General features: G+C 46.1%; 1 protein-coding gene across 2 annotated transcripts in view; it reads right to left on the bottom strand.

Annotated features, from left to right (window-relative positions):
• Positions 1-12,446, bottom strand: part of SLCO3A1 (solute carrier organic anion transporter family member 3A1) — a 288,987-nt gene extending 276,541 nt beyond the window's left edge. Inside the window, exon 1 of one of the 2 annotated variants that reach the window (XM_044761768.2) lies at positions 11,669-12,446. In XM_044761768.2, coding sequence (XP_044617703.1) covers positions 11,669-11,848 — 180 coding nt within the window. In that variant the 5' untranslated portion in view covers positions 11,849-12,446. The remainder of the gene's footprint in view (positions 1-11,668) is intronic. The other variant, XM_070495863.1, reaches the window with a different exon arrangement.
• Between the last annotated feature and the right edge of the window lie 12,778 nt (positions 12,447-25,224).

Here is a 25,224-nt window from a genome sequence, read left to right as displayed (position 1 = left end):
CAGGGCAGCCCTTCTTCAAAGACAGGGCTTCCTGGAAAGAATGACTCTCCGACCAACGTCCCATAATCTTCTTACCCAATGCAAAACCCCAAAAAGGGCAAACAGTTTGTCTTTTCCTTCCTTTTTTGTTCTTCATCAGACCCTCAGACCATTTTAGGGTCCTCTGCTCTTCCTCTTCTCTGGCATTGTGGGTTGAATTGTGTCCCCCAAAAGACACGATGAAGGCCTACCTCCCAGGATCTGTGAATGTGACCTTATTTGGAAACAAGGTCTTAGCAGATGTCATCAAGGTAAGATGAGGTCATGGGGGTGGGCCCTAAGCCAATACAACTGGTGTCCTTATAAGAGGAGGAGAAGGGAGAGACACAGGGAAAATGCCATGTGAGCTCAGAGGCACAGCTTGGAGGGGCACAGCCACAAGCGAAGGAACGCCGAGTCCAACGGCCACCATCAGAAGCTGGGAAGAAGCAAGAAAGGATTCTGCCCAGAGTCTCAGAAGAAGCGTGGCCCTGCCAGCACTCTGATTGCAGACTTCTGGCCTCCAGGACGTCAAGGAAATAAATCTGTTGTTTTAAGCTACGCAGTTTGTGGTAATTTGTTATGGCCCCAGGCAACTAATACACCCGCTTTCTTCCTTGAGAAATGCCCAGAGAACATATTCAATATTCGTCCACCCTCCCACCTCGAGGCCCAAGTCCACCTCACAACCACAGGATAAACTGTCAAAGCCACCTGCTCCCTACTACACACCACATCTTTCTATATCCAAGGGAGAAAATGTAACCCCCATTTTGGTCTAACATCGGAGATACTGAAAATGTTCAAGAATGACCCTACCGTCCTATGAACGCCACAGAAAGAAAGTTTTAAATAAAATATGTGAAGACTCCACTCCCCTATCCCCACTCCCAAATAAAATACAAAAGAGCTCAGAACTAGTCCAGGAAGGTGGGAATTAAGATACAGTCCATGGCAAAGGTGGGACTGGATCTTTATGGCCTGTAAGAGGCCAAGAGCTCAGCTGCATTATCCACCGAATGAGGATGGTGGGAAGCTGACAAAGGAGGGAGCTAGAAGAAGGGCGTTAACAATGTCCGTCATGTAAGTCTAGCACAAGAGTCCCACTTGAGAGTGAGCTGGGTTTTGACTCCCAGGAGCATATCCTCATGGAGGTCTCACAGATCTGACTGTGACATCCTGCCAGGGCTGGTGAACTGTGGCATTGTTGGGGTCAGAGGCCAAGGCAGGGAGGTAAGAACAAAATTAATGAACAACCAGGAGGTGACAGAGCTAAGCTAATACCCGTGACAACCAGAGCTCAGCTCACTCGGCACGAAGAGGAAAGGAGCCACAGAGGCGACAGACCTGAACACTCAGCTTCCTTTTCTGGGCTCTAAAATGTTTCACTTGTCACACTGAACAGTCTCCGTGAGAGCCTTGGGTGCCAGGGGTCCTTGAGTTATTTTTAATTGCTGCCTTGGTGTTATTATTTTTAAGTGACAAAAACATTCCCCAATGAAATTCAAAGTACCAGAAGACAAATATATGTAAATGTATGCATTTTTATCTGTTCACTAAATTAAGGATAGGTATGATGCTTATTAGGAACACTGTGTCTATTAAAAAAGGAGGAATGTCTTAAAAGAGAGTGAGAGTGATTTTTTTCCAGCATTCGCCAAAACATTAATCTTATTTGTTTATAATGATTATTTCCAAAAATAAAATTCTTCCTGCATGCCTTACCTGCTCACACCTGCCAGCTACCGTGGGCTGGCTCTGGAGGGTGGGCTGCACATTTGGGTAAGTTACTTAATTCTGTGGCCTGATTTTGCCTACAATAAAAGTAACAAATGCAGAACTTCTGCAATGTTATCTTTAAAAAGACCCACGAATAGGTCTTTCAAGGCCGGCCAAGGCCAACCTCGGGACACAAGGACAACACATCTACTAGTCGGCCAATTCCACCTGTGCATCTGAGAAGTTTCTCGGGGCTGCATTTGGACTTGGCCCAAGTGCCGCTGGCTCCACGCGCCACTCCGAGCCCGGGTGCAGCAAAGCAGACCTCCCCATCTGCTCCACCCACTGCAAGCTGCAAAGCTGCAAAGCTGCTCGCTGACTCTGATCTATTTATATGCATCACCACGGATTGGCACAGGTAACTGGAAGGTGCTAATTTATGTTTTTTGTTTCCAGAAGATATCCTTTCCTCGGCTGGCTGAGAAACGTGCTGTTGGCATGTTAAGCCTCCAAACCGTCATCATTTTTACCAGCGCTGGGAATGCAACGCAACACGCCACATAATAAATCATGAGGCTTGCCCTAAATTTTTTGCATAAAGATAGGAGAGACCTGTCTGAAGCTCTTCTATGTCCATTTCAACTGGTCTATCTATTTCCCTTTAAGACTTTTTTTCCCCAGCACTCACCCTGGCCAAAACATAAGCTCCTTGTCTACAGCACAGGAGGCTGGAAATCCGAAATCGACCATGCGGTGTGCTGCGCTGTGCACCCCACGCATGTGTGGCTTTGAGAAGAGGCTGGTGTGATGTGCCACACTGAAACACAGGCACATTATGCAAAACAAGACACAGTACATTTCAAGTGCCACCACAGCAGCTCTTCAGGAAATGAAATGGCCAAAGGATGGAGCCCGTCACATTCAACAGTGCTTGTGTTCCAGGACATCCCATGGAACCGCACAGCAATCTCTAAAGCCAAGCTTAAAGGGTGCCCGCCCTCTGCAACCTTGATAGGTGTGGTGACCAGAGATGCAGGACAAGCCTCGAGCACCCTGGAGAGAAGGGGGCTGGTGCTGAAGCAGTGGCCAGCCAAGTTCCAAGCCGATAGCTCGAGGTGGCTCGATAGGTCTACTTCCAACCATTCTCTGACCCAAAAAGCCAACGGAGAGATGAACTCATCAACACCTTTCTTTATTCTACAGGATGCCTCACAATAATGGAATCTTACATAATAAAAACATATGGGTCCATGCTTAGAAATTTTTATCTTCATTAAGGGAATTCTTAGCAGGGTAAACACAAGATTCCAGGTACAGTATTTTAAGGCTTATATAATCAGTCAGAGGGAAGCTTTCCAATTTCAACTTGCTTATATTCAAGGTGGTAATTTCTCATTCTCAGCAGCTGAGGATGGGCGAGCAGCAGCGTCAGAAGTGGGGAGCAAAGCCAACAACTGGAGAAGGAACCTAGTGTACCTAAGCCCTTTCCAAAATGGGGAGGAGGAGGGAAAGACGATAGCCATTCCCAAAAAGACTGCACAATAGTCTTTCATTAAAAGACACCATTGTCGCACTGTTCTCCCTACACCAACCTTGCAAGTGCAGAAATGGAGGTAAAAATCATCATTTCTACCTTCCTCAGGTTCCTGTAGTTGCGTGGGCAGTGACTTAGGGAGCAGTCTGCTCACTATAGGACAATATTCCCCAGGACTACTTGTTGAAAGCCTGCTCAGCTGCTTCCTATTTCTGCTAACTCCGCACAACCAGGAGCTCAAGTGCCACAGCAGCCTTTAGACCTAGAAGGAAAGGTTTCAAGGGTTACCTGGACAGCCAGGTTCATTATCCAGAGACCTGTCCTGAAGGGCAACTTGCCAGACAAACCAGAATCTGCCGCCACACAGCACAGAACTCACATGGGGAGTGTGGGTGGATGGGTGGATGGGTGGATGGATGGACAGGTGCTCTGAGAATCCTGGATGCAGGCTATGGCTGCAACCCATCCAAGCAGGCAGTGGTGCAATTGCTGCATCGCTAGGGTGTGGCCGAGGTCTAAGTTACTGTGCAGCAGCGCGAGTCCATTCAGAAGCCTGGAATATGCTGTTCTTCTCTCTATGCATCTGTCTATCATCCAAAGAGCTGGCCCCACCCCCACCCCCTACCATTCAAAAAGTAGGGCTCGTAGCAACCTATGTTGCCTTTTGCTTTTAAATATTTTCAATGAATGTTGACTGGAAATCATAAATGAGACCTTTGTTGTAAGCCCAGGAAAATTCTAATGACCAACAATTACATCTCAGACAGGGAAATAACTATTCCCTGTTCAAAGAGGAATGTCCGGTCATTTAAGAAACATCTGGGTTGGTTACCATCATTTCCATTAAGGAACTGAGCTACCAAACCCTCCATCAGGAGCAGCTTCCTTTTCAGAAGGGCTCAACTCAAAGCCACAAAGAAGCAGCGAAATAAAGAAATAGGGAACAGCCAAGTGCAGACATTCTGCCCACATCCAGAGGGACATTTCACTCTGCAGGTTGTCACCGGAACGCCCAGAACCAAGGCTCCCCATGCTCACTGACTCCACGACCGTGACTGCAGAAGGCCCAGCACTTTAGAAAGCTGACAGGTTTCCTTCCTCGGGGAAGTCGACACAGGGCCACTAGGGTCTTGGGACCCAGGAGTCCTCCGAAGCATGTTTACTCTTATGAAGCCCGTGGCACTTGAACGTGAACCTAAGAATTCACCTAAAATAAACGCTGCAACTTGACCCACTGAGAAGAGCCCAGTTCCTTCCCCATCCTTCCCAAGGACAGGTGTGACCAGACTGGGGAAGGAACGCTGCTTCCAAAACTCCAGATGCAACGAGCAGGCCGTGCAGAAGGGATACTCCTAAACAATCTATGAGCCATAAGCCAAGAGGGACGGCTCCACGGGATGAGAAACAAGACTGTACCAAGAGTTCATGTGCTCTGCTTGTGAGAAACCAAACAGGATCAAGATCAGGGAAATGCCCACAACTGAGCCCTGCTTAACACCGCAAGGAGACCAAGGGGAAGACAGTGGGTGCGGCGTGAGACCCAGGCCCTTCCTGGCAACCAGGGCTGAGACGCGAGGTCGCACGTCTTAAACAAGGCTGCCTGGAGGGCAGCATATGTCCACAACATATGCCCCTGGTTCCCCCACCCCCGACACCCCAGGATCCCCTGAAGTGGACATTTTTCATCCAGAGAGGCAGAGCAAGCTACAAGAGCCCTGATCTCCAATTTGGCAAATCAAGCCCAAGCCCCACACAACACCCCCAATCCTCAGGTCCCTGGGAAGGACTTCTGCTGTACCAAGGTCAAGGAGGAGGGTTATGCCATCATCATTCAAGCAATTACTGAATACCACACCCTTCGAGAAGCACTCTGTCACACGCCCACTTATTGAAATCTCTCAACCATCTGTAAATTACACTCTATCATTATCCCCATTTTTCAGATGAGGATATTGAGGCTCAGGTAAGTCAGTCACTAAAAGCTGATAAATTAACAGATCCAGCTTCAAACATAGGCCTTTTGACGCCAAGTCCAACATACTTTCCACTGCTCCTCAGCCGCCTACAACGTAGAAGATCATTCCAGTCTTCACCCTGTGGCCACAGACCAGAGCAACAGCTCCCCAGGACCTCCCACAGCGAGGCTTCAGGGTACCTGCGCCTCCCAGGCCTCCTGTGCTGACCTGCTCCACCCACCTCAAAGCACCCATCGTCTTTAAGCGGTCAGCATAACCCTTACCATAGTGGGCTCCTCTCCCACACGACTGTCACTTTTATAGCATAAGATAAAATGGGCTGATGTCATCATAATAAAGGAATAAAAAGAATTAGTAACTTATTTATTAGTACTTATTTCTTGCTTGTAAAAACTTTCTACCTCCCAGACAAAACATTCACGCAGAATAGGAAACCACTTGAGTGCACAATTCACTACACCAAAACCAAAGGTTAAGGGAAATAATTTTATTTCTCATCGGTTGGGGCTACACAGTTATTATGTTTGCAGTAAATATGTGTAACCGTATGAGTATTAACAATAATAGCTAGTATGTATGAAGCACTATACGCCAGTTAGCGCTCAAAGTGCTTTACAGGCACTGATGCAGCGAATCCTCACAGCAACTCTCTGAGGGTAGGTACCCCCGTGATCCCAGTTTTAAAATGAAAGACCAAGGCACAGAAAGGTTAAGTAATCAGCCCAAGGTCACAGAGCTGGTAAGGGGAAGAGACAGGAATGAATCCTGGGTCTTCTGACACTCATCCCATGAGCCACGGCTGCCACAGGTACATGCCTGGGAGTTTTAACCATCTAACTTTGGGTTTTAACCTTTTAGCAACACTGCGTCTCGTGTTAACACATAAACCCTTAGATTACATAAAATACAAGTGTCTTTGAGCCACATCAACTCACTTATCCCGTGAACCAAAGCCACCGATTCCACTTTTTTTTCCTGTTTATTATCTATTTTGTAGATTTGGATATAGAAACAGAAAGCAAAAATAAACTAAAAGAGGAAGGGTGCTATCTTTCTGGCCTGCCAATTTCTTAGAGGGAATAAAATATACGTGACTTGTCTTCAGGGGAGTTCTAAATCCACGTGTAAGCCATACAATCAAAATTACCATTGAAATGTCCCTTCCCATGTTCCAAAAAGTACAGAACACAGCACTCAGTGAATGTAAGCCCGTACAAGAACATGTAAATATATAAGGCGCACAGGAATGTACAGAAAATAATAGAGGACATACGCAAAATGTGAGTGAGGAGAAGTGAGGGTATGCACTTAGAGTGGACTTCATAAGAACACAGTTATTCAAGGACGTGTGCTCTTAAATCTGTGCAAGTTAAACGTGTTTGTGAAGTTGGCGGTGAGGAGCTATAGAAATGCTGCTAGTACAGAGTTTTAGATTCCACCACAGCAAGGGGTGACCGCCTTTCACACACCTGCCTGCCCACGGTCCCCCCTTCCTCGCCTGGCACCTCAGGGAGTCCTTAATCCAAGGATCATGGTCAGCCCAGTAGGAGTCCTTGCCACTCCCATGGCCTCTGCAGGAAGCCTGGCACAGACCGTAAAACCAACGTTGCCAGCCTCTGCCCGCTCTCTGTAACCAGCAAATAACACTCACAGGACTTCTACGTGAAATGCATCTCTATCCTCGACGTTTTTGCAACGTTACACTTACGCATCCCCAGGCCAATCTGGAAAGGGAACCCGGGTGCTGAGCAAGGCAGCACCTCCAAGCTTGCTGTAAGATGAGCAAGGTAAATGCACAGAGACCCGCTTGCTCAAGCTGCCCCAGCCCAAGGACTTCGTGCAAGAGGAAACTTACCCAGCCTGACACAAGACAGTGTTGCTCCCACAGCAGGCAGGAAGATGCGGCGTAAATGCTGAGCCACTGATCAGCAAGGCAGGGCCACTGCAGAGGGCTCCGGGTCACCCTTTCCAGAAGGGCTCTCCAATTGAAACGGGACAGTTACAAAATTCAGGAAAGAGACCTTGTTCACTTGACAACTAATTCCATTTCTGTGATTGTTAAACACAGAAGAGAAAACCTGCACAGAAACTAAGGTGTGTACACAAAGCTGGTCAAAAGGAATTTTCAGAAATACTTTTTTCCCTTCGTAATTATTAGCTAAACATTTTCAACCAAGCTGTAAGAAGAAAAAAAAAATCAGGATAATTTTATTTCTTACTACCTGGGGCTATATAGTAATTATGCAAATGACAGGGAATTTGTCACTTTGAGGAATTGTGTGTAAAATAATTTAAGTAAAATACAGTTGCCTTAGTCATCATACTAATTTGACAAGGACTTTAAAAATGTCCCTCAGCTATCTGCTTCTCAGTTAGATATGCAAAAACCCAGCTTCAAAACGATGCTTCTTTAGGGAAAAAAAACAAAAAACAAAGCAAAAAATAACAAATCCAGCAGTTTCACCTCAGCCATCAATTGCAAGCCCACTGAATGCTCTGAGGCCTGAAAAAACAAGTGACCATAAAGCGGTGAGATGGAGCTTTGTGACACACACTCAGTCATTCGTCTATTACTCTGTCACTACAACCTCAGACTTCATATTTCAAACTCTGAAGAGGGGAATGCCCAGCCTTGGTTCCTGGGAACCGCCTGTGCGCCCCACCCAGAGATGAAACTGGCCTTGCTAAGTTTTCATCCAGAGGAAATTCAAAGGCATACGCACATGAGCCTCAGTGACAACCCCCCAGAGCTGTCAGAGGTTTTAATTTCCTGTACATATCCTTATCTACTCCAGTCCTCAGTAACTTGATCACATCCACCAACCTCTGTATGCAGGGCTGCCGGCAGCGAACGGCCTGAAACACTTCAGTGGGTCTCCAAGAAACACCGTCAAGCGCACACAAAATCACTCTCTCTCTCTGCGCTTCCCAGCTACCTGCACCTTCTCCAAACCACCCAAGACTTAAGCAGATGTTACATCCTCGCAAGTAGGTCAGCTCAGACCGGAGCCACCCGAAGCAAAGACCCAAGCAGAGGAAAATTAAATTGCATTCTCTATTCAGCCCACGATGACAATCAAACTGAACAGGTCTCTCTTCCTACGCTGAAAAAAATATTTCATAGCCAGTCCCAGTTAAGCGACTAAAGAGAACCATCCTGTGGACTACTGGTTTATCTGAAGCATGATTTCCAGTTAAAACAGTCACAAGGGTAACAGATGTCAGAATCTACAGCCGGGCCAGTTTGTACCCAGATTACCTATCACTGAGCCTGGGCATCAGGATCAGTCTTCCGCACTTCCCTGGGAGATCGCGACACCCAGGCAAAAAGTTCCTAGACGACGATAGAGCTTAACAATTGGTGGCTTTCTCATACACAGTTTCCTGTCCTTGAGTTTCCTCCCTGGGCAGGTTCTCGAGGGAAAACACACAGACACAGACGCAAATGTACACACACACACGCGCAGAGTCCTGCTTTGCAAAGTTGCTTCTTAAATCACAGGCAACGTTGTGCTCCAGTTCTGTAGCTGGGAAGCCTACACCAGCATCACCGAAAACACAGGGCAATCTGTCTTTTCAGAAAGTAACGGGAGAAAGGAAACGCAGCCTCCAAGTAAAAAAAAAAAAAAAAATGGCATCTGGCAAGACAAGACAAGAAGGTAGCTGCTTGGATTTCTGGAGTCAAATAGGAAATAATGTCATTGGCAGAGAATCTGTGATCACCCTCCTCTCTATGAACGTAAGTATTGTTGGCAGTGTCCCAAAGTGTGCCCTTCATCAGTTATCTGCAAACGCTTCCTCAGAGGGGCAGACCAATTGCCGACATAAAGATCATATATGACACACACCTTGCACACGGACCCTGCATGTGTGATCACCTACAAACACGAGTTCTCAAGTTTCCCAAGCAAGCCCTAATGAAGGAAAAGGGTGAAATTCACTTTTCCTGCAAACAGCCTGCAACACTTCATTCTCAAACGATCCATAAAGAAGTCTCAGAAAGCTGCAGAAATAACAAACTTTCTATTCCACCTCCCAAATAACAGATGAAGAGAAAACTCCCAAGTGGCCCAGAAGAGCAAAACCCACGGCGAGCTGACTCAGTCAAGCCTGGCAAGCAAACTATTTATTTTCATGAGCTTCAGATGGCAATGGAGAGTCGAGGGCAGCTGGGCAAGGCACAGCCCTGAGCACCTTCTGCCTCCACTCCTAGTAATCAGAATGAATTCAATTTCCTAGGCCTGTCCTCTCCTGGGCCTCCAGCTGCTTTCTGCTGGTCACCTGTTGAGTCCTGTTACCCTACCCTTCCGAACCAGGCTTTCCATCAGCCCCGGCTGGACGTGCCAGGAGGCCTCCACCAGGTGGACTGAATTCCTCCCGTGCCTGCCACTTGCTTACTCTGGGATTAAAGTCAGCTTCCTATGTCCTGGGGCCAGCCCTGCCTCTGTGCATCCACCACTCCACCAGCCCTCTGCTTCTTAACTTCTCAAGGAGCTGAGGCCACTCCTCTGGGGGAGGCCCAGCTTCATCTCTTTCTAAAACCCCTAGATCATTGCCAGCTAAAACTAAGCCCAGGCCTTTATCACTCCTGGTGTGAAAAGTTCTGTTGGCTCTTGCCGCACATGAATAATGCACTCTATTGAACAAAACTGGTTGGAGGCAAACAAACTGTTAAACTGGAGGCAGCTGTTGATATCCTAATTACCTCCTTTCAAACACAGACCCACCCGCTTAGGGGTTACACACTTTGCATATGCTACAGTACAGACCCACGTGTATTTTATTAGCGTACATTTGCAGCCTAGTTAGACAAGTACGTAGCAATACACGGTACCTATTTTGATATTTTAACAAATTCCCTCCAAGGAAAGTCTGATAAACTACCCCCAAGAAATGGTTATTCCCTACCCCCAAAACTCCAAAGGCCACAGGTACTGTCTGCAACTGTGTATTGTAACTATAGACAAAAAGTGCATTTTATGAAACAAAAATCTAATGAGAAAAGAAAATGTGCTTTCGGCCACAGGGTTCACCTGCAGCGTACAAGTCACTTCCATCTCACAAGGAGCAAAAGAAATGCATTTGATTTTCAGAAGTCCTGTAACTCTGTCACCCCAGGAAGCCAGCTGAGTTTGAGCCCTCTCTCACAACCACAGAACCCACTTTACCCCACATCAGAGACCAAGCCTGCTTGTCCTTCCCTCTGACGGCAAGCCCCCAGTCTCAGGAGATCGCTTATGAATGGCCCACAGCACCCAGCGCCTGGCCCTCATTAGCCGTACCCCAAGGCCAGGGATGGGGGTTTTAGTGGTACCATCAGGAAGAGCATGGTTCTTTCTCTGAATGTGCTTATCCAACAGCCAAAATCTTGTCAGATTCTATCTCCATCAAACTTGCCCACTAACACTCAAAGTCTGTGACATTTGATTCCAGTTTCGGGTCAATAGCCAAGGAGTGATTTAACCCTATACACTCTGAAAAACCTCTTCCTGTTTCAGAAGGGCTGTCCTTGGGTCTGGATGTCACTGCCTGGAACTCACGCTGGGACCACCTGCGCTCAGCAGGAGAAAGCGGCAAAGTAGGTATTTGACAGTGCTGAGTCATTACAAGCTGGTTCCTCTGATACGTTATGCACCCCTGGGCCGTTTGAGCACTAATACCCCCTTTCAGAAAGGCAAATGAAATAGCTGTACATTGTGCAAAATAATGCAACCCCCTTGTGCGCGAGAGACAACGGTAGGGAATTTAGGTCGAAGAGCGGGTAGCAGGAACTACACAAACTCGCAGCTGCTCTCCAGGTACCGTAACTTTATCCCAGACGCTGAGAGATGGCTGTTGGGCTACACAGTGGCAATATTCCCTTGCAGCCCAGCTCAGACCAGGGCCACACTCGGGCGCATTTTACTCTAAACTGTTAAATCCCCCTGTAATTGGCGGATGGAGAAAGCGCCGGGGGAACATGATGCATAATGGATTTGTTCTCCAGGCGGATGGAATGGAGAGTAGAGGACGCAGGATGCCAACTGGCTTTTCTTCCCATGTGCAGGTCATCCGAAAACCGCGATGCCTTCCTCTCCAGGGGGGCTCCTGAACTCACCCTCTGGCTGCGCTTTCAAGCCGGGAGAGGAATAGTTTCACGCCCACCTGCCCGCTGCCTCTCCTCCCCGGGTACCCCCAGCCCCCGCCGGCCGCACGAGCAGCTGCCGGCATCCGCGGTCCCGCCTGCTCCCGGCTCGCTCGGCAGCCCGGGCCGGCAGCTCCCCCGGTGGCCGCCTCTGCACCACTCGCCAACCTCCACGCCGGGCCGAGGTCATGCCCGCCTGCCCCCGGCGCCCGGGCGGCCCCCTCCTCGTGCCAGCCGGCCGCCCGGGGAGCCTGGCTGGGGAAGGGGCCCCGCGGCGGAGTTGGCACGGGGACTCACCAGGTAGGCGCCCACCGTGCCCTGCGCCAGCATCAGGGCGCACTCGGACACGAGGAAGATCTTGATGTTGGAGAAGCAGGACACCTTCTTTTTCTTCTTCTTGTTCCTCTGCGCCTCGTCCCCCTGCAGCTCGCCGCTCCGGCCGCCGCCCGACGAGCCGCCCGGCTTCTTCCCCTGCATCCTTCCCTCGCTGCCGCCGCCGCTTTCCCGCTCGCCCCGGGTGTTGGGGCCGCTGCCGGGCGGGGGTGCCCGCGGCGAGGCTGCGTGCTGTCCCCGCCCCGGGTCCGCGGCGGCCGCCCCCGTCCTGCCGGGGCTGGAGAGGTGGAAGGCACAGCTCCTCACCGCCGCCGCCGCCGCGCTCGCCCCCTTCCTCCTCCTCCTCCTCCGCCCTCCCCTCGCCTCCTCCTCCGGCTCGGGCTGTGCCAATCACAGGGGCTCCTCGCGCCGCCCGCCGCCGCCTCGCCGCCCGCGGACGCCCGCCGCGGCCATCGCCCGCTTCCCCTCGCCCGCGGGCCGCGCCTGCCCTCGCCTCCCCGGCCTCCACCCGAGGCCCGGGCCTCGGTCGCCGCTGCCCGCCCCCGCCGCGCCGCTCTTCGCTGCCCGTGCGCCCCTGGGGAGGCGCGAGGGGAACCGGCTTGGGGCGCCGAGGGCAGCCCTGCGGCCGAAGCGGGGAGGGTCCCGCTGCCCGGAGGACTGGAGGGAGGGGGTGTCCTTGCGGAGGAAAGAAGGGGGTGCCCCAGAGAGAGGAAGGCGGTGCCCGGCCCCTAGGTGGCGCTGCGGGGCACGGGGCGCCGCCGCGGACGCTGAGTGGTACTGCAGGAGGAACTGGGGCCCCGGAGATGGGGTGCAGGGGCGCCCCCGCGGGGCAGCGACCTGGTGCTCCGGCATCGGGGCGCTAGACTGGAGGGGAGGGGCTGTTTCTAGGAAGAGAGAGAAGACCGAGGACCCAGGAAGGGGTTGGCGCGCGCTCTTCCCCTCCGCCCCGGTATCTCTGGGGACAGATGTTGCGCTCTGGGGTTTGGGGAAGTGCCAGAGGTCAGAGCCGCTTGAGGCTTCTGCAGCCTGCGGCCTTTGCTCCTGCTCTACGGAGCCATTCAGCGTAAACAACCCCAGACCGAAAGGAAAGAAAGGAATTGAAGCAGTGCAACGAGGAAGTTCGGTTAATCCATGGAGAGCCGCACAGATTATCAGTCGCCCCCAGCCATGGTGTCTAGGCAGCTGCATGGTCGCAGCGACCCCAGCAGAGGGCCTTGTCTAGCCCTCCATCTGCCTGGAGCCCATCCTCAGGAATGAGGCTGCCCAGGCTGGAGCCAGCGGGGAAGAGATTAGCCGCGGGCCTGCCTTGGTCCCCACCCCTCCCCTAGCTTTGTGGCCGGGGGCCGCCTTCCTTGGCCTTGGCCTGAATGCCCGGGGGCCCGTGGCAGCTGCTCTTTATAATCACCAGGAATTTGGCCCACAAGTCGCTACGGATAAGATTTTGGAAGCTCTAAAGGAAGCTGGAAGGACTGGACAAGTACCAGGAAGGGCTCAGCAACTTCTGCCTGGCCCTTCGTGGGGGTTCCACCAACCCTTGGAAAAGCCCTTCCTTAATAATTGTGTCAAAGAAAATGATCCACTCTCTGAGGCTCTGGTGTACCAGTGCAGGCTTAGATTTGAAACTGAATAGCAATTAACACTTCCATAATTTTTACTTACTCCCAAAGAGCTTGAATGAGAATGGATGGTGTAATGGTGGGGGTGTTGTCTTGCCATACCGTTTAAATATAATCTGCTGCATCCTTCTGTGGTTCTAGACATGATCTCACTTGGTGTCCCTGTCAGATGCTCCCCTCCCCTTGTCTGGGCTGTCTCCTATCTGAATTGGCTCCCCCCACAGAGGTCTTTTTCTATTTTCCCCAATTCTTGTCATCGGGGCTACACCAGTCCCCAAGAGTCTGTCACCTTACTGGAGCCCCTCCTCCCTTACTCCCAGCACCCTCCCCTCACTCATAGCCAACTTTCCTGCAGAATCCTGCCTCTCACTCCCTTGGCCCTTGCCATCACTCTGGCATCCTGGGAGCCCCTCCTCACCTTTTTCTGAGAAGACCCTTGATGGGCCAGCTCACTTCCCCTCCTCTGTGGCTGTGAGCCCCAAGCTGAGCTGAGACATTTCGCTTGTCTCTGCACCCTGATCCTGCTGCTGTTGGAAGGGCATTCAGAGTCCATTCTAGTCTTCAAGTCTTGTTTACATACTTTGTAATAACGAGAGCTAATGTTTATTGTGTGCTTACCCTGGCCAGGCATCATTTGTTCTAAGTGCTTCACCCGCATTTACAATTTAATCCTCACCACCTTTCTCTAAACTAGATACTATTATTAGCCCTCTTTTACAGATAAGAAAACAGAGGCCCAGAAAGACTGACTAACCCTACCAATGTCATGAATCCAGTAAATGGCAGGGCCAGCCTTGGAAACCAAGGTGTCAGCTGTCACAGTCCTGGTTCTTAATGACTTGCTATATATTATCTTGTTTATCACCCACTAGTCTGTCCCTTGGGAAGAGTGTAATTCATATTGATCCTATTTTATAAATGGAGACTCAGAGATGTGTAGTGACTAGCCCAGTGTCACACAGCTCAAAAGGGACAGGACGTGAATCCTAATCTCTTTGCTCTCTACACATTGCCTCAGGTACAGTCTGAGAGGAGCCCAGGCTTTTTTCAGTTCTGACCATTTGTTTTAGGTAAAAATTTAGCTGTCTTTAGAGAAATCAAACACTGTCACTGTCAGAGAGAGGATTTTGGATGAGGGTTGTAGATTCCTCCTGTAATTAAGGGTAAGCAGCCATGAAAATAATCCTGTGCCTGAAGCCTTAAGAATAATCAAAGTCAGCCTGAAGGAAATTAGGCATGAGCCTCGTGACTGTCAGAAAGAAGGAATTTAACACGTTCAGTTCCCTTCCTTCCAGCTCGTCCTTTATTTACTCGCAGATCGGGGTCCAGGGATGATGAGGGGCGTGTACAGGCAGCAGGTGCTTCCACTGGGCTTCTCTCCTGTGAAGACAGTGGGAGCCGCAGAAAGACAGTAACGTCCTCGTCTCTGCACAGCACGTGACTGCTGATGGAGTGCTGTGACGCGCTGTTAGATCTCATGACAGGAAGAGCTGATCCTATGAGACCCATTCTACTCGTAAGAAAGAGCAACAAGTGGCCTTTTGGAGCTCGCAGCTAGCAAGTGGCAAGAATTAAAACCTGCATTTTCCACCCCAAATTGGTGGGACCCCCCCAAGGAGGAGGAAGGGGATTAAGCGGGGGTTTAGACCCCCCATGATCTGTGGTGCCCCCTCCAACCAGCCTCTGAAATGGACAGTTGACCATCACATGAAGAGCAAGGCAAACAGAGCTTAAACACCACCCAGCACCTCAACTGGGCACCTTACATGCGGCCTAGGAGAAACGCTGTGGCCACCACTTCCCAGTGGAGCCTGTTTCGTTCATCTCTCCCCCTAAGGGTGGATGGTGGATTTAGGACCAGTCAGGACAGTATTATGAATGACTCTGGGACCCTTGTGATTATGTTGGCCTCTCAACTACTTTTCTGGGCCAGGTGACTTTTCTAAGTTAGATGAAAATATCGCTAGCTAAGGCTGTGGTTCCATGATTCCCGCTCTGTTGGCTACTAGAGGTATCCCAAACACTGAGAAGCCATGTGATCTAGACATCTGATCTAGGGAAGCAGAAAGAAGATTGGATGACAAGGGAAGATAAACTGGCTTTTGATTCCTAAAATATTGATAAACTGCCTGTAAATGTTTAGTAATTAGGATTGGGAGAGTTTTTCTCCCCCTCTCTGGAAAGGACCATCAATTCATTCACGTAGGAGAGAATTGGGTTAACTTCATGGGCACGGAAAAAGATGACAGTATCTTCCACTGTTACTGGGCTGTGGCAAGGTTTCACAGCAAGCAGCCTCCCTGTAATTCAACACATGAGAAGCTGTTGTTCAAGTAATTCACATGAGCCATCTTTTGCCAGCTTCAATTTTGTTCACAGGCAAATACAAAGTTGAAAAACTAAATGCAAAGAATGATTTCTGATTGTCACTGGGATGGAAAATAGATACTTAGAGTCTCACCCTATGGGTGGATTTTTTTGTTTTTCTGAAAATATACCAATCATGTATTGTGTCCAACCAAGGATAGAATTGGGACTAGGCCAACTTCTGTGCCTTGAAACTAATATTTGGGCTGAATTGAAGCTTATTTTTTCCTCCTCAGAGTTTGTCTCTCCCCACCCCCACTTTCCAATTAGCATGGTCCATATCCTTTACTACCATATGGCCTGTGTTTGCTACTTACTATATTCATAGTGTATATTTTAAATTATATCTCTTAATTTAAATCGTATCTCTTAATTTGAGTATATCCTAAAGCTCAGTAAAGAAGTGAAAATGATAAACATCACTGTGGATGCAATTAAAAAATGGTGAATCCAAAATCCAAGGGGAGAAAGAGAAGAAAGAAAAAAAAGAAAGAACATTAATGGAAATGGGAGAATAAATATGAGAAAACTCAGGTTTTAGGAATGTGTTATATTTATGGAAAATGAGTTTTGAGAAAGAAGCAAAATAAGAAACATTTACCGATGATGGTGTATTTGGCAAGCTCATCATTCGCTGCCTTTGATTGATATGTATGTACATAGACTGTGTTTCTCCAAATAGACTGTTAGCTTCTTAAGATTAGAGAGAGTGTTTACTTTAAAAATAAAGGATCATTTGTCCTGCTCAATGTCTAAAAGGCCTCTTGCCAAGAAGCTTAATACTTATGATTAGGACAGGAAAACGACCCAGAAGTGTCAAGGTTTATAGAAGGTTATAATCCTTCCAGATACTCTCCCCAGGAACCCCATTTTCCATCCCAGCGGCAACTGAACACCCCTCTTCTTGCAGCAAGAGTGGTCCCCATCAGTGCCTTTCATAGACGCAATGCCTTTTCTCTCTCAGAGGACGAGGTCTCAGCTTTTCCCTCAGAGTCTGCAAAATGCACACAAACCTTTGCATTCTAAGGATGGATACTGATAGTAACTGTGGGCAAATGAAATTAGGCAGCACTGAAAATGTCATGGAGGCCCAACAGCATCTCCAGCAAAGAAGTATGAGGCTTAGAGGTTAATTATAGGTTACGAGTTTCATGGTTCCAAGCCCAGCAGAGAGCAGCCACAGCTGTGTGCCTTCCTGAGGGCTGGGGGGCGCCAGGCCTGTGCACCCCAGGTGGGCATGGTGCAGTGTAATGCTTAACCCTCCCGCTGATCAAAGAGGATGAAGGGTTCCTGGAGAGCATGCAGGAAGAAAATGAATGAAAGAAAATCCACAAGGTGTTGAATGCCCCTAAAACCTGAATCAGGAGTATGAGTATAGAGAAAGCATATCGAGGTGAGGGAAGAGGAACAGCCCTGCTCAGATTAGGGTCCTCCCCCAGCCCCCAGCTTCCTCACTCTAAACCCTTTCCCGCCCCTCCAGGCACTCTCCTCCCCAATGGAACAGCAAGTAAGGAGGGTTGAGGAGTGTGACAATCTGAAGAAGAAGGCTATCTTACCTCTGTCTACCTGTAATGGGCTGATTTGTGTCCCTTCCTAATTCATATGTTGGAGTCCTAACCCCCAGTATCTCAAAATGTGACTGTGTTTGGAGATAATGCCTCAAAACAGGTGATTAAGGTAAAATGAGGTCATGAGGGTGGGCCCTAATCCAGTAGGACTGGTGTCTTTATGAGAATAGATTAGGACACAGAAAACACAGAAAGAAGGGTGACCATGTGAGGACACAGGGAGAAGAGGGCATCTTCAAGTCAAGGAGAGAGGCCTCAGAAGAAGCTGATCCTGCCAGCACCTTGATCTCAGACTTGCAGCCTCCAGAACTGTGAGAAAATAAACGTCTGTCGTTTAAGTCACCCAGTCTATGATATTTTGTTATGGCAGCCTGGGTAAGCTAATACGCTACCTTAACCCTCTCCCTAGCTCTTCACACATCCTTATACCCTGGCCATAATTAATTGCAGTTCCTTGAGCCCACCATGCTTTCTCCTCCTTCAAACTTTTGCACCTGCCTTTCCTTCCGCTTGGAATGCTCTTCCTCCCCTTTCTTCAGCTGGCTGGCTCATACCTACCAGTACCTTAAGATCCCCCTGAAGTGTCACCTCCTCCAGAAAGCCTTTAAAGAGTACTCTTCATTGTGCCCTTCCACCCCACTATGCCACCACTGCCTCCCTACCACCTACATCCCATTGCCACCTTTGCCAACGTCTGCCCCAGCATTTATTCCATTGTTGAGGGTACTCACTGTTCTTCTCCCTGGCTAGCCTTTGATCAGTGTCTTTCATCTCCATATTTCTGCCCCTGGAAGAGCCAGGCCCCGAGCAGTCAGTAACTACTGGGGAGAGAACAAATGAATGAGGACACAAGAAGTACCCTTCCCCACCTGAGCCATCCAACAGCTGTGGGACAGGACAAAATGGCAGGAGAAGCCCATGAGCATTGGGAGGAGAAGAGGAAAGGGACATGATAGCGACAATAGCTATAAAACCACGCCTGGCCAGGCAGAAAGTGAGAGCAAGAGGGACTACCCAGGGCCCAGAGTCTCGATACTCAAAGTGTGGTCCACGGACCAGCAGCACTGGCGTCACCTGGGAGCTTCTTAGAAATGCAGATACTCAGACCTCATCCCAGATGTTCTGCATCAGAATTTAAATTTTAACAGGATCCCCAAGTGATTCATCTGTGTGTTATAATTTGAGAAGAATACAACCGGCCTAGGATGCTATCAAAAGTGGCCTGGGGTTGGGCAAATTTAAGCAGCATTTTCATATTTATATTTATTCCCCTCTTCCTTCTATTTGGGGCTTTGGAAGAGAGGACTAATGAACGACTGGCTCCAAAGAAGATGCTGGTTGTTTCCTTTTCCTGGAATCACCATACTGCAGAGTCCCGCGGAGAGGAAGCCTGGGTGACTAATAACAGGGCAAGCCACTGAGGGAGGGGTCCACCTGCTGTTTTGTTTTGTGTCTGATTGTTGTTGTGGCAACGCCTCTGAATCAGAATGAAAGTTGAGGTGCTAGACTTCCGGATCACGGGGGCTGCCTGAATTTCCCTCTCCCAACTCCTGTTAAAATACCCACGAACATCCAAAAGGACCGCCAGGACTTAATTGAGACGAAACCCCAGGATCCTGAATATGGGTTGTCCAGTTTCTCAGGAGACTTGCCCTTAACACAGATCACAAGGGATGGCCAAGGAAGCGTGCCCCCTCCCTCCACAGGGAGAATGGAAAGGAGGGTTCTTCATCAGGGACCTGGGCTGATTCCCCACTCAGAAAGCCTGATAGTCAACCCCTGGCTGCCTGAGGACACTCACCCCACCTCTCTCATCTTGTTAAATCTATCTGTGCAATTGCAAATCCCAGAAAAGCACAATGGGCCTAGGGGAAGGGGGGCCAGGGTACAGAGTATGTTCTGGGATGCCAAGTAATACAGTAATATAGGGAGTGGGTAATATAGTAATATAGGTCTGGGTGGGGATGGGAAGCACATCTAATAGTGTATAACAAGCCACCCCAAAACTTAGTGGTTAAACAATGAAATTTCTTTTGCTCAAGGGTCTGCAATCTGGGCAGGGCTTGGTGGGGAGAGCTGGACTCTGCTGTCAGCTGGGGCAGCTGGAAGGGTGAGGGCTGGAATCGTTTGCATGCCTGGCTCCTGGGCTAGGAAAACTCCAACAGCTGGGGGCTGGAATAGCTGGGCCTCCTTGGCATCTCCATTTGTTCGTGATCTTTCTTCATGATCTCTCCAGCGTGGCAGCCACGGGGAAGCTGGACTTCATCCATGTCCACTCTGGGCTCCCAATGCACATACCTCAGAGAGGAAGCCATGTGGCTTGTATGACTTAGTCTTTAGTCATACAGTGTCATTTCTGCTACATTCTATTGATGGAGGCAGCTACTAAGCTCCACCTAGACTCAAGGGGAGAGAACACAGCTCTCCCTCTCAGTGAAGGAGGGTCAATGCCACATTGTTAGAAGAACCTGTCGGATCTTGCTGTGGCCACCTTTGGAAAATATAATCTGCCATGTACATTGAGGGCACTGCATTGTTGCAATTAGAGTTTCTCATGTGCTGTTTCAGGCCACAGAAAGACAATGGAATTTCAAATTATTTAATAATTAATTCACTTCCCATTTACAAAGGAATAGTCAGGGAAGCAGGAGAAATTCCTGCCACCGTCTAACAGTACACACTGCTAGCTAGGCATCGGAAGCTAAGCTGGAGACTATGCATCTTAACTTGCTCGCCAATTTAATATTTAAGAGGAAGATTCTGGAGATCCAGAATACAACCAACTTGGATAGATTTCTCCTTGTTTAAGAAGTGAGTGTGCCTGTGTGGGAGGAGGAATAAGGATACACAGAGTCTATGAAAAATATTCTGTAGCATAAAACCAGGGACTCCCTAGACCAATGCGACAGAGAACAAACATACTTGTTTAAAAAATAGTTGATTATATAAAACAAGAAAAATCTTAATCTTGCTGTTTTGTATTCTTAATAAATACTAGATAGTATGTACTTTCTGAAATAAGAAATAAAGCATTAGGTGAAAAAGGTGAGGCTTGAGATTGTAATTGAATTTGAAAAGGAAGTTGACAAATAAGAATTGGATTCAGGTAAACTAAAAATAAAATTGTGGAATTGAAATCTGATTTTGAGGCAGTAAAGATCAGAATTGAAATTGCAGAAAACCAAATAAATGCTATAGAAAACAAGCTAGGAAAGTTTTCTATCAATGTAGAGAAAAGAAACAACAATAAAAATGATGAGAGAAAAGATGGATGATTTGATAGATCGAAAGTAAGAACTTAATATGTGGATAAAAAGAACCCCCCCCACACAAGGAAAATATAACCAGAAGAAATGATGTTGCTGCAATATTGAAGGAAAAGAATGGAAGAAAACTTTTCAAATTGAAAAAAAATTGAATGTACAGTTTAAAATAGCACACCATTTTCGGGCAAAATTAATGAAGAAAGATGCACAATTAGACATAATCTAGCAAATTTGTTTGAATATAAAGGATTTTTTAAAATTCTACAAACATTCGGACAAAACATTAAAGTTTCTTGTCATCAAAGGAAAATAGGCTGAATGGAGAGTGTATTACAAGAATGGATGCTGGATGGTAACGGAGCAAAGTCTAAATGGTACTCAGAGAAGATGCTTATGACTCAAGCTGAAATGTTGTTACTTTGCAAAGAAAACAAAAAAAGACGTTCTTAGATATTCAAATCAAGGGCTCAAAAAAGATACCACCCATGAGCTTTTCTTGAAAAATTTGCGTCAAGATACGCACGAATGAAACAACATATTAATTAAAGACAAAAAGTCAAGAATAGCAAAAGTGGGTTCAGAAACATTGTGACAGTCCCAGCTAAACATACAGAATTAAGTTTAAAAAAATGTTGTAAATAGAGTATCAGTACAGATGGAAAGATTTTTGGTGTTGTTTCTTGAAGCAGAATAAGTAAAAATAAAACTTATAAAAAATAAGTCCGTGATTCCAATGATTTTTGGCAAAGAATGGGAGAAAGAAGGGTAGGAGGGGAATTAGAAGGGTACAAAATTCCTCATCTTAGAGAAGAAGGAACCAAAGTTGTTATATTACTCATAAATTTGATAATTAGGGAATCTACACTCTCAGGTGTGATTTTGGAAAACCTAATTAGAAGAACTTGTAAGAGAACATATGCTTGGAAAAATGGGGAAAATAGAAACCAAAAAGAATTGTAATACCGGGAAGAAAACAGTATAACACAATGGTCAAAACTGTAGGCTTTTGAGTCAGGAAAATCTGTCTTTTTCTGGCACTTATTAATTTTTGTCTGAAAATTTATTTACCTACTTGGAGCCTCTTTCTCTATCTGTAAAACAGAAATAACATGTACTCTATAGTGTAGTTGTAAAGATTAAAGGAAATGTTTATCTAAAGAACTTGGTCCAGTGCGTGGCCTCGGTATGAGTCAATAAACATGTTGTTGTTGTAAATTGTTGTTACTGTCATTATTTTTTTTATTATCACTTGTAGTAAAAGATTGAAAATGCTTGAGTCTCATTGTGTGCCCTTCCTCAGAGAAGCTCTCCTGGTTCTGTTTTCTGAATCCTTTCCTCAATTGTATCTGATTTTTTACAATTCTTTGATTTGCATCCTGTCCTAGATTTCTGATCAGTTCCTCAGACTCAACATTTAGAATGTTCCTTTCTTTTCCCATGATCACGTGTGAGTTTTTCTTGTTTTCATGCCTGCAGCTGTTTCTCCTGTCTGTGTTCAGACTCAGTTGCTCTAAAATGTAACTGAGCAAAAACCCCAGCTATCCCAAATAATTACCCACGACGAGAGGAAGGACAGTTATAACAATAAATTTAAATGATTTAACCTCTTATATTAAGATACTAAGACTTCAGGATTGGGCTGAGAAAATCCAACTCTGATCTGTCAATGAGAAACATATCCAAAACAAAAGGACACAAATAGATTAAAAATTTAAAAATGAGTAAAGATTTACCTTCATTTTTTTTGTTTATATTTTTCTGGTATTAATATTAAATTCAGAAAAGACTAGATACAAAGCCAAGAAATGTTAAATGGGTCAATGTGTGCATAAAAGTGTGCAGTGTTCAAGGAAGATATAAAAGGCACAAATGTTTTATGCATCAAATACGTAAAACAAAGATGGACAGAAACATAATTGTTTCATGTGAGCGTTTTATAGAATTACCAGTCTTTGAAAAAACAAGTAGAACAAATAGATAAGTTTTAAGGGATTTGGGCTATATATAATTCAAAAGTATTTAAAAGAAAATCAAGAAAAAACAGAAGAAAAGATTTTCTAAAGATAAGCATAGAAAAATGAATGAATTATTAAAAATATAAACGGTCAAGTTAATCCACAAATTCAAGCACTGGTTTTACTTTTAACACAACTTGAGAATATATAAAAAGTAAAGAGAGAAAACAAAAATTAAAAGTAGAAAATAATTATAAAAATGAAAACAAAAATTATGACAAGAACATATTAAAAAACATCATGCTAATAAATTTGAAAAGCTGAATTAAGTGGATATTTTCATAACAAATCTTACCTGACCCTCGGGTAATCACCTCTAAAGATGCCCCATTGTTTGAAAATTTTACTGGTCGTAACTTTCAGACTTTCAGAAAGATAATTCCATGTTATATGATTTTTCCAGATATAAAAACAAAAGCTGAAAATATAAACGTTCATTTTATGAAGTCAGCATAACATTGATATAAAACTGAAAAAGAAGCACAACAAAAGAAAAATAAATGCTGTTATAATTTTGCAACAACGTGTTAAATATTTCAATGACATGAGGAAAATCAAAAGATAAGCCAATGTTATCTTTCTCATGACAAAGCGATTCTAAAGTTCATACGGATGAATAACACGTGAAAAAAAAACATTAAGAACAAATTGAAATAGAACTGGAGCAATTAGATTAAGGAGGCATGTCCTCCAGGTATTAAAATATATGGCGAGCAACATTGACAAAGCAGTATGGTACCAGTTCAAGAACCGGCAGACAGATTGATAGAATAGAACGATCAGCCCTGAAATAGCCTCTAGCATATATCCCAGCTTAATAAAGTCAGCACAACAAAAGATGCGAAGGGAGAGGTGCTTCATCAAATGGTTGAGAAGATTGATTAACGCAAATTATAGCCTCACCACGCCACAGCCCCAAACGAAAACAACAATAAAAACAGATGGGTTAGAGAACCACACATAGACAAAAATAGACATGAATAACTACCAGATCTCTGGGGAGGGAAAGACACGCTAAGCATAAAAGCAATGGAAGTAATTACAAAGGAAAAGCTAGATAGATTTTATTATTACGCGATTAGAACTCGTCTATATCAAGAAACATCATTCACAGCAATAAAGTCACAAACTGGGAAAAGTAGTCTAGCAACAGGGCAGAAGGATAATCTTATCAAAACATGAATGGCTCCTACAAATCAGTAAGTAAAACTCTAGAACCCCAAAAGAAATGTGGGCAGAGGATCCACAAAGAAAATTTAAAGAAACACAAAATCCAGTGAACATGCAAAAATGTTCACCTTGATGACTAATGAAACAAATGCTAGTTCAAACAAATACAAGCTACATGCTATTCACCCACTAAAATCGTAAAACACTCTCTAGAGAAAATTTTCCGTGCCGGTGAAAGTTTGATGGAAAGGCTCCCTAATAAATTGCTGGTAGAAGGATGGATTTGTTCGAACTCTGTGGAAAACGATTTGGTAATATCTACCCAGGTACTCAAATTGTTCCTTCCTTGGATCAGTAATTCCCCTCCAATAAATCTATCCTAAGAAAATAATCAGAGACATGAGCAAAAATATAAGTATATCGCTTTATTGTTTAATGTTTATTGAATAATTATGTATATCACTGAAAATGGGAAAGAATGTGTATGTTCATTAATAGGAGACTGACAAAATTACATTACATTTTCAAGAAAAGACAGTACTGGGGCCGGCCAGGTGGTGTAGTGGTTGAGTTTGTGCAGTCTGCTTCAGCAGCCTGGGGTTTGCCGGTTTGGATCCTGGGTGTGGACCTATTCACCACTTATCAAGCCATGCTGTGGTAGGTGTCCCACTTGTAAAGTAGAGGAAGATGGACACGGATGTCAGCTCAGGGCCAATCTTCCTGAACAGAAAGAGCAGGACTGGCGGCAGATGTTAGCTCAGGGCTAACCTTCCTCAAAAAAAAAAAAAAAAAAAAAGACGGTATTCAGCCATTTAAAAATATCTTTTATAAAATATTATAAGAAGGAGGAAAGCTCTTAATGAGTAAGAAAAGGGAGGATTCTAAATTGTATGTGTGGTATGATCCAATTTTTGTTATATACGCACGCACACACACACATACACGCATACACATCATACTTAGGACCATGGATCTGGAGTCAGAGTTAGAATTTGAATCACAATTTACCACTGACTAGTTTATGACCTTGGATACTTTACTTAACCTTTCTGAGCCTTGATTTACCCACCTTTGAAATGCGAATAGCAATAGTACACATCCCAGCACGTATTGGAAGAGTTGTGCAATGTCAGGTGTCTAGCACAGAACCTGGCTCATAAATGGCAGATTTTGCCTTCACCTACATTTCTGAGTTGAGATTTTAAAAAAGTAAACATGCAATGGATTACAATTTTTAAAAATTTCTCCTGAATATTAAAACCTGTTTACACATTCCATCATTTCTGAACCCAAATTGCCTCATTCCATGGGAACCCTCCAGCAAATTGACATTTTTCATCCCCCCTGCCCCAGCCCAAAGGCATAAAATGAAACCTAGGTTGCTGTCAAAACCAGTCTGCTAAGATAATTTTGAATAAGAAATCATGTAGGAGTCCCTTTGTACGCTCTCCTTTCTAGCTCTTATCTCTCTAAGCAAGTGTTCTCTCATATCCTGTCCAGAGGCCTCTTCCTAACTGT

The sequence above is a fragment of the Equus asinus genome, chromosome 2, assembly GCF_041296235.1.
Source record: "Equus asinus isolate D_3611 breed Donkey chromosome 2, EquAss-T2T_v2, whole genome shotgun sequence".
NCBI classification, from domain to species: Eukaryota; Metazoa; Chordata; class Mammalia; order Perissodactyla; family Equidae; genus Equus; species Equus asinus.
Note: the sequence above shows the minus strand (reverse complement) of the source record. Positions and strands in the feature narration are given on the sequence as shown.